At 51.4% G+C, this 9,214-nt stretch overlaps 1 protein-coding gene across 1 annotated transcript; it reads right to left on the reverse strand.

The window, feature by feature from the left end:
- Positions 1–2,118: 2,118 nt before the first annotated feature.
- On the reverse strand, positions 2,119–9,008 carry PPM1G (protein phosphatase, Mg2+/Mn2+ dependent, 1G; the record flags this gene model as incomplete). The annotated part of the gene is made up of 7 exons (XM_009574333.1): positions 2,119–2,840; positions 3,279–3,381; positions 3,697–3,826; positions 5,319–5,553; positions 6,367–6,504; positions 6,939–7,408; positions 8,876–9,008. Coding segments are annotated over 7 exons (1,410 nt in total), but the record flags the coding sequence as incomplete, so codon positions are not given.
- Between the last annotated feature and the right edge of the window lie 206 nt (positions 9,009–9,214).

The following is a 9,214-nucleotide window of genomic DNA, read 5'->3' on the forward strand; positions in this document are numbered from 1 at the left end:
TCGTGTACTGACTAGTCCCTGCTTACATGCAAATAGACCCTCTCATTCCCTTATCCCTCTATTTCCCACACTTGTTCCTCCCCCGCCCCAGTCCCTCCCTTCTCCCAAAAAGCCCGTAGCAATCCCATCTGCCCCACGTGCCCCCCACCCTGGCATCCCACAGCGAGTCACAAGCCCTGTGGGCAGCAGCCCCCATTGCTGCCAGGCAGTGTCCCCCACTGACCCCCGGGGACCTCAGGCAGCCCTGGGTCTGACCATCCTCCTGGCAGCCGGGCCAGGGGCTCCGCTGGCTCCGCAGGACCCCTCCCCAGCACCGCTCCTTGGCTCCTCTGCATTCGTGGAGATGAGCTCTCGTCGTAACCTCTGGGGCAGTCTTAGCAAAACTCCTGATTCTATTCTTTCAACAGCTTCACTAGGTTAATGAAAATAACTGTAGATATAAGGGCCTTTGATATGGCACATGACATACCACAAAGCATTTTGATTAAAAATTGGCATGATAAAACATCAACAGAGCACCCAGTAAATGGTCTAAACCCAGTTACATCTCAATGCAAATGACTAATGTGAGATCACCACTAACCAGACTCATTTTAGGGGACTCCACAGAGGCTGGTGCTAAGTCCTGTATCAAAAACTTTCTTTAATGACCAGGAAGAAAGTTTAAGACCAAACCCTCTCGAGACTGATGCCTTGCTGCCGGAACGAGACAGTGGGCACATGACAATTCAGACAATGTTTTTAACTCTACTGAGCGAAACTGCCTCTCGGCTCAGCCTCCCAGGCACTGCAGCTCCAGGCACTCCATCCAGGACTGGGATTTACCCTTCTGCACAAGGCTCTACAGCATTGCTACTGTCCCTGTTCTAAAAAGGATGTGTGGAAACTAGCGGGACTTCAGAAATAACAAATGCTTTTAGGACTGGAGAAAATAATTCTGCTAATTCCTGTGATAATTCAGTCTGTTTATTCAACCTTTGGAGGCAACTTGGCCAGCACATTCGTAGCAGGAAGGAAGTACCAGGTACCAAGTTGCCCCTTAGCCAGAGCGAGACGAACCTTATGAAACCCACTTTTGCAAAGGAAAAAATTCTCCTTGGGTGCTTTACTCAGGCAGCACCATTCTAGGGGAACACATCAGCTCATCCAGAAAGTTTCTGAGTGCAGAAACAGTCTGACCAGCAAGTCCGACTGCAGCACCTGCATGTTTGTGGCTCTGGACTCCCAACCCCGCGCAGGGCCGCAGGAGCCCAGCTTTGATGATCCAGGGACCAAAACAGATCGGGTCTGGACACATCATCGCTGGAGAGCCACTAGACACAGGGGCTTAAGCTGAGGGCCACCAGGGAAGGTGCTCAAAGATGACGCAAGATGCACCCATCCAGGCTGGTGAGGCATGAGCTGACTGAACTGCAGAGGCTGAGACAGCAGGCCAGGACCAGGAGGGTGGAGTTCATCTTCAAAGAGGGAAGACTTGCAGTGCAAGGCATTGCCAAGGGCACTCCCCTGTGACACAGGAACCCCAGAGCAGCTGGAGGAAGTTGTGCCAGGTGACATGGCCTGCAAACCAGGTGACATGGCCTGCTTCCCTGTGCTCCACACCACGCCAGGTGGAAGGGCGAGGGGGCACAGCAGCAGGGAGTAGCAGCCGACCTTCTCATCAGTGGTTTATAGCCCAGCGACTTCACTCCTGCGGGAGCAGCTGCAGTATCGACACACGTTGTACAAGCTTTACACCATCCAGCACACCAGGTAGGAGCTGCCTCTTGTCACACCTTGAAGGGAGCACGCATGCTGCAGACAAGTTAGCTCAGGAGGGTGACTGGTACCCCTGTCCCTTCAGCAGACACAATGTCTCCAGACACTTGTCTCCTGCTCCGTGTGCAACAGACTGTCCTCAGTTGAGCAGGGTAATGGAGTGGCAGTAGCCCCAAGCGCTGCAGCAGGGGCTAGCGCTCTGCAGCCACGTGGCAGAAGCCAGCTGCTTCTTGTGAGCTGCAGACACAATCCCCTACAGCGCCCTGAGACACCAGGGACAGACATTCTCCTCCCCATCCCACCTTCCTCACCCCCCACCTCCAGGAAAGAACCAAGGACCAGAAGTACAGTTACGTTTTCCGGGCTTTTAGTTTGAAAAAAGTATTGATTGAAAGTGTACAACAGAACAAGGTGTGGCAGCAGCACCACAGCCAGATTGTTTCACAAATAAAAACAGAAAGGGCCTTAAATAATCAGGTGCAGATTAAAAAAACCTTAACAGTGAAAAAGTTCTTCCCTCCGAACAGAAATTCACAGGCACAGAAATGGCAACAACCACATGGAGACAATGGGGGGACGTCCTTCTTCTAACCGCTGGGCTCTGTGCTCACAGGCTGCCAGCTGCAGTGGGCTCCTGCGCTGTGGCTGGTGGCTGCTCCCGCGCGCAGCTCTGCCCTCGGTTCCCTCTTTGGAATGGTTACAGATGAATAGTGCGACATGCCCTTGCTAACCAGACCCGCCCCCCACCCCCCAACCAGGACACGGACAAACAAGGCCTCTGCTAAGGCTAAAAAAAGGACAAGACTTCGGAGTCTTGAGTTCAGCATGTTTAAGAAACAAGAGTCTGGTGAGCGCACAGCAAAGTCCCTGTGCGAGGCCTGCTATTCCAGCTTGGCCTTCTTGTTATCACCGCCGTTCTCTTCTGCTGGTGCTGCCAGTGCTGCCATGTCCTCCAGTTTCCGCTTCCCACTTTCAGCAGGTGGGTGTGTATTACGGGGTTTGAAACTGATAATGATGCAGGTCATGTTATCACAGCCGGTGCCATCCCCTGAGGTGTCTGGAGCCAAACACTGATCCAGCAGCTGAGGAGGGACAGGACAGGTTAGCAAAGAGCCCAGACACAGCACTCTGAATAACCTGAGACACTGGGCCCATTCTAGCAACCGACAGCAGCTTAGGGGCTGCCAGGCCAAAACAGTGCGGGCCGGGCTCAAATGCTGTGCGCAACTAGACAAGGGACAGAAACAGCCTCAGCAGCCCTGGTTTTCCGAAAGTGGACAAAAATCCTTTGGCTTGACAGCAACCTAGAGGTCAGAAAGACTGGTCAGGGTGCCAAAGGAACTGGGTCCCAATTCAGAGGCGTCTCTGCTCCTGTTCCAGCCAGCGTTGCAGCCCGTGTGCTGCCAGATACCCCAAGTGCTGAACAAACCAGTCTGATGGAGAGGGAGGGTAGAGTCAGGCACCAAGCTGGGATGCAGAAACACTATGTGCTGAAGGGATGGTGAAGCTCTGGACCTTACCTCTTCTACAATGGAGGAGAGCGGCCTCAGGATTCCATTTTCATCCTTTTGTGTGATCTTGGACTGGATGAAATCCACCACTTCCTGGCTGCTCATCACATTCCTGCAGAGAGAGAAGTCAGAAGGACCAGCGAAGGGAGCAGTCATGCCATAGTGTCCCGAGAGAGCCTTGCTGTGGCAGGGAGCTGATGGGAACCAAGGCTGCGTGCAGTGAGGAGCAGGAGGGTTCAGAGCTCAGCACACTGTGACACCCCTCCAGCTGAGAACAGCTCCTCAGGGGCCCAACTTAACACTCTGAGGTCATGGGCAAAAAAGTGCTGATTAGCATCCAGGGCCCTTGGGCCTTCCTGAAGCCCAGCTCCAGAGAAAGACCAGAGTAGTGATGCCCAAGAGGCACAATTGCTCCCTCACTACTCACCAGATTCCATCACAGGCAATGACCATGAAGTCGTGGTCGTCATTTATTGTCAGCACTTTGATGTCAGGCAAGGCAGAGATCATCTGTTCTTCTGGAGGCAGATTCTTGTTCCGCTTGTAGAAGTGATCACCTGTAGTGGAGAGGAGGATCAATTTTTGCTGTGGTTGGGCCCTGGCAATGCTGCCTACCCCCGAACAGTGAGAAACACTGGCCTGCCAAAGGGCAACCCCAGAAGAATTGGAGCCAGTGCTCCCACAACCAGAGCAGATGAGGCTGTGGGTGCATCAGACAGAGAAATCTGACACATGTCCAAGGCATCAGCTTTGGCGAGCCCAACACGCTGTTACCGTGCAATGGGAAAGAGGTGCCTTTGCCAGTTTGGCGTCTCTTAACCCCAAACCAAGTGCCACCTCCCCAATTCCTGGGGCAACACCAGGCCAACAGCACATGGCATCTGACAACACCGGCTGAGATCCTGCAGCAGTGCTCATGAGATGAGCTATTCCATGTCTTGGAGCAAGATTTGCAGCTCACCCCAGCATTAGCTTGGCTTTGCTGTGATAACACTAGATGCTCATTTTCCAGAAGCTCAGGCTGTCCAGGGCCAGATATTTCAGTGCAATGCCCACATCACACTGTTGGGTTCAGGTCTTCCCAAACCCTCAGTAGCCAAAGCTCTCTTGAAAAAACTGATCCTCAGCTCTGACTAGCAGGCTTATGTGGAATTACATCCCAGAAAGGGACTTCTAGGACCACCGCAAAATAGTAGGTGAAAATGCCAGTGTCTCCCTAGATAAACAGACTTTAGTTTCCATCCTAAATGTCTTTTTATCTCTTTACCCTAGTATAATAATTTCAATGGTTTTGGTCTTTCTGCACAAGTGCTCTCCACTCACACTCCCTTAGCTGCTGACATTTCCTTCTGTTCTCCGTGTATTTCGCAGTATATTCTCAGTGTTATTCACTACCCTTTCCTTAATGACTTCCAGCATCTCATCTGCTCAGACTGTAGCCATTGACTGGGCCAAGATGTTGTTTGGCTACTAACAGACATGCCCAGTCTCCTAAGCCATTAATTACTCCAACACTGCTTGTAAAAGACCAAAAGATGAATACAAACAGCAGTCAGGTGCTGCCTAAAACACTGCAGCAAGGGGGATGGAGTTTGTGCAACTAAAAGGCAAGGCTGGCTCAGGAACACATGAGCTCAAACTGGTATAAAGTTAGGTCCCCAGGAAGCAACATACCAAGGTCCTTCAACAGCCTCCTAACAGGAAAAAATCCTGTTCAAAAGTCAACAGTCTGGTTTTGAGACAGTTTATATGAGGTGATTTCTGACAACCCAGCTGTTGGCACAACAGCCTTGGAGGCTTCACACACTCCGTCCTGCGCTGGAGCCTGGTAGGTGCTAGGTGTTGCTTTCCACTGATGTCTGCCAGTTTCACGGCCATTTTCTCTAACTAGACTGAAATCTCACCACATCAAATATTGAATAGGTTCTACTCATCATCCAGTTAAAAACTGTTCCTTAAACTTAGCGGCTGGCAAGTGCTGGGAGCATGGTTGTCCTGACCGCAGCACTCTGAGCCAGGCATGCCAGCATTCACCCCCGACTTGCTCACCGATTGCCCTGGAGAGGTTGAGACCGCCATTCACTCTCCCATCCATGGTGACCTTGCCGCCAGCATTCTTTATCCTGGCCAGCTCCACCTCATCCTCCGGCTTGTGGTCATATGACATGTCAACAGCTTTGCCACCTTCTGACACCACGCAGCGGGAGTCTCCAGCATTAGCCACAATCAGCTGCTTGCCCCGGATAAGCGCCACAACAGCAGTTGTCCCACTGTCAGAGCCAGGCTGCAAGAAACAAATGGTTTTGCTGAGACTCCCTTCTCTTGCTCCATATCAGGTCAATAAGGGAACCGCACTAGCCACCACAGGCCCAGCAGTGTCCCAAACCCTGAGGTGCTGCATCTCATCCCTTCTTCCCATAAGCACACACAGAACAACGGAGAAAAGCCTGAGGGAAGTGTGAAACACAGCAGGAGTGTGTTCATTGAGAGGCGGCGTCAAGCAATACCTCTGTTCCAGCCTCACAAAGCATCAGCGATTCAGGATTCTCCAGTGTTCAACATGTCCTGCTATACCCTCAGCTCTAATGTGGCGATTCCAGCCCCAGTTCAGCTCAAGCAGAAGCCTCATTGCAAGCCAGGACATCTCTCCAAAGAGAGAAGGTTGGCACCTTGGAAGCTGTAGTCCCCTGTTCCCGACATCCTGTGTCCCTGGCCCATCCGCCAGCACTGCCATGGGCTGAGGAGCCCCAGCCTTGGCCTGGCAAAGAGCAACGCTCTGCCCAGGAGCAGCAGTGCCAGCAAGCAGTCCTGCTACTGTCCTGTACTCTCCTTCCATGCCAACCCCCACAGCGGTTTCTAAACACAGCAAACCCAGCAGTGGGATCAGCCTCTTCTGATCTCAACCTGCTGCCCAGATCCATGCCCTATCCCTCAACCTTTTGCCTGAAGTCAGGCTGTCAGCAGCTGTGTTCAGCCTCAGGAGAACAAAAGGGGTGTTTTATCCTCATCTGAACAGAAATAACTCCTTGCCGAGTTCCCCCCACCAAGTGCCTTTGGCTCCACACTATGCTGCAGAACACAAGAACAGGGTGTGCACCTCCTCTTTCCCCTCCATGCCTGGTAACAACATTTCCTCCTCTTCATCCTCATCCTCCTCTGCTTCTTCAGTGTCATCATCATCATCTTCATTCTCTGCCTCTTCGCTACTGTAACCATCCTCATCTTCACTGCATTCCTACAAGAAACAAGAGATACCACCAGGAGTCACACGGGACACTCACAGCGCCCTCCCCAGACAGCTGGTCCCTCCATCCTGGGGACAGACGATAAGTTCGCCCCAGAAGAGTGAGATGACCTGGTACGTTTTCCCCACACCTGATGTCTATAACCACAGCAGCTAGTTTCAACTACCACAGCAAATGGAGGGATGGTGCATGCAGCAAGACCAAGGGCTATCCGTTATGGCCGCTGCACAGATGAGGGTATGTTTCCTTCAGGGTTATCTAAACAATCCCCGACACTCCCATGAGATGGTTTCAAAGTATCAGCCTGAAAAACCTACTCCTAGGACACACCTAGGATGAGCCAGAGGCTCGTAGCTCAAGTACCACAGTAAGCAATGCATTCTGCCCAGCCAGAAGGCCACTCTGTCCCAGTGCTGTTTCCTACCTCACTGTCTTCCTCCTCTTCCTCAACCTCATCTGACTCATCCTCACTGTCCTCAAAAAATTTGGATTTGGTTGTGCGCTGGGGCTTTCCCGTAGAGGAGCAGGAGGGCCCGGCCTCCCCAGTAGAAGAGGTGACGGCCTCGTCACCTTTGCCTAGTTCAGGCTTCTGCAGAGCAGGGCTGTTGCCTCCAGCGCTGGCTTTGTCTGAGGTGGAGGAAATACCCGTGATTTCTTCATCTGGCTTCCCATTCTTCCTCTCCTTGTGGTCGGTAAGCTCCCCTGGGTCAGCCTCTCCATTCATATTTGACTCCCCATCATGCTGCTTGCCTGTCCCCTCTGCAGCGTTCTCCCCAGCTGGAGCTAAAGACTTGTTTTTGAGGTTCTTGGTGCAGTTTTGTCCATAACGTGTGAGAAGCTCCTCAATGGTCATTGTGGCTTCTTCATGCAGAAGAGCAGCTTCCTCATTATCCACTAAAAATGGAAAGGGGGAGGGGGGTGAGGACAAAGAGGGTCAGAAAGCAGGATACATCACCACAGCAGCAGCTGTGCAGCACATGCTGGGTTATGCCCTGACTGGAGGTTGCTATTGCAGACAAGGTTTCAGCAACGCTTAACAGGCTGATCACTAGCAGGCACAAACGCAGCCAGGCCTGCACCGTCCCACAGCTTCCAGGCGCTGCAGATGAACAATACGCAAATGGCAGGGGAATGGCTTCTAACCACAGCTGATGCATGCAGTCTGCAAGTTACCCTCGTGCCTCCAGCCTCTGATGCTATCTGGCTGACTTGTAGACAGCACAGAGCGTTTAAATTAGCTGTAAGGTTGGAGGGTAATCATATTTCATGAGTGCAGGCTCATCTGAAGCTGTGGGCGAAGCAGATAGACCACTTTCATGTGCAGATTTGTTCATTAATACTGCAACCAGGAACAAGAAGGTTTTGTTGCTCTATGGGCCTTAAGGACCACAGGGATCCCGCCCAGCTGTAATCCAGACACTTACAAAGAGGTGATAGAACAGCTTTAGGCATTTCTGTAGTCTAATACAAATTCAGCGGCAAAAGAGTTGCCATTTAAAGTTAAATAAATGTGAATGCAGTATCTCCCAAGTGGGACACTGGACAGAAAACAGGATGACTTTCCCTAAACTATGAGCCAATGACCACCATTTCCCTACTGACATCCCCTTGGTTATCATCTTTGCTAATTAATCCCAAAAGGAAAAGAAATACTCATATCCCAAATACTCCTGAAAGGACAGGACAAAAAGAAGCCAACCAAAACCACCAAACAAAAAACCACTTTGTCCCTGTCAGCTAGAGAATGACGGCCCACAAATTCAGCATTTTCAGACCAACACACAGTGTTCAAGGTGACGGTATCACTTTACATCTGCTTCAAGGCTAGTCACAAGATATTCAGCCGAGAGCAGCAAAGGATTCTACCCTGGGATTCACCTTCTAGCTGGCTTCATGGTCTAGCAACTACTTGCTGGTAGAAAAGCACATTTGCTGCTTTGTGAGAAAAAGAATTGCTGAAGAGACCAGAATCTAGTTCAATCCTATCTGCAGCTGGTGTCTGCCACCAGCCTGGCAGAGTTAAGCACGGGCCATCACACTGTTTCACCTCACAACTTCGCCCACTTCCCAGCTCAGAGGTTTCTGACACATCCTAGAACTCTGCACCCCATGGAGGAAGCCCTATGGAACACTGTGACAGACTGCTTCGTTGTTCATAGGATTAAGCTACCAAATGAATCAGAATTCTCCTAGCACCAGCCCAAAGCAATAAACAGTGCTGAGGGGTGGCAGTTCAACTCCAGATGAAATTTAACTGAGAAATTTGGACAGAAAACCTTCTGCTAAAGGAGACCTGGCCCAACTGCTCTCAGTCCCTGGCCTGGAGCTGCAGTCTTGTCTATTCAGTGGCATCTGACTTACCATCATCTTCGTCAGCAACTTTCTCCTTCTCATCTTCATCATCTTGGGGTCGCCCAGCCATCTGAGAGAGCTCTTTAATCACCTCCTCAGTGGTGAGCTTGGCATCTATGGCTAAGAAAGCATCTTCCAGGGCCTACGTATGAACACAGACATGAGAGTGCGCACAGTTTCATCTTCCTTACAGGATGCCTGCGTGTCATGCTGTGCAATCAAGTCTCTTCCAGAACGCACACCATACAGAATCACAGAATGGCTGAGGCTGACAGGGACTCTGGGGTCCAGCTGATCCAACCCCCTGCTCCAGCAAGGACACCCAGAGCCAGTTGCCCAGGACCATGT

This window comes from Fulmarus glacialis, unplaced genomic scaffold, assembly GCF_000690835.1.
Source record: "Fulmarus glacialis isolate BGI_N327 unplaced genomic scaffold, ASM69083v1 scaffold20153, whole genome shotgun sequence".
Classification (NCBI taxonomy): Eukaryota; Metazoa; Chordata; class Aves; order Procellariiformes; family Procellariidae; genus Fulmarus; species Fulmarus glacialis.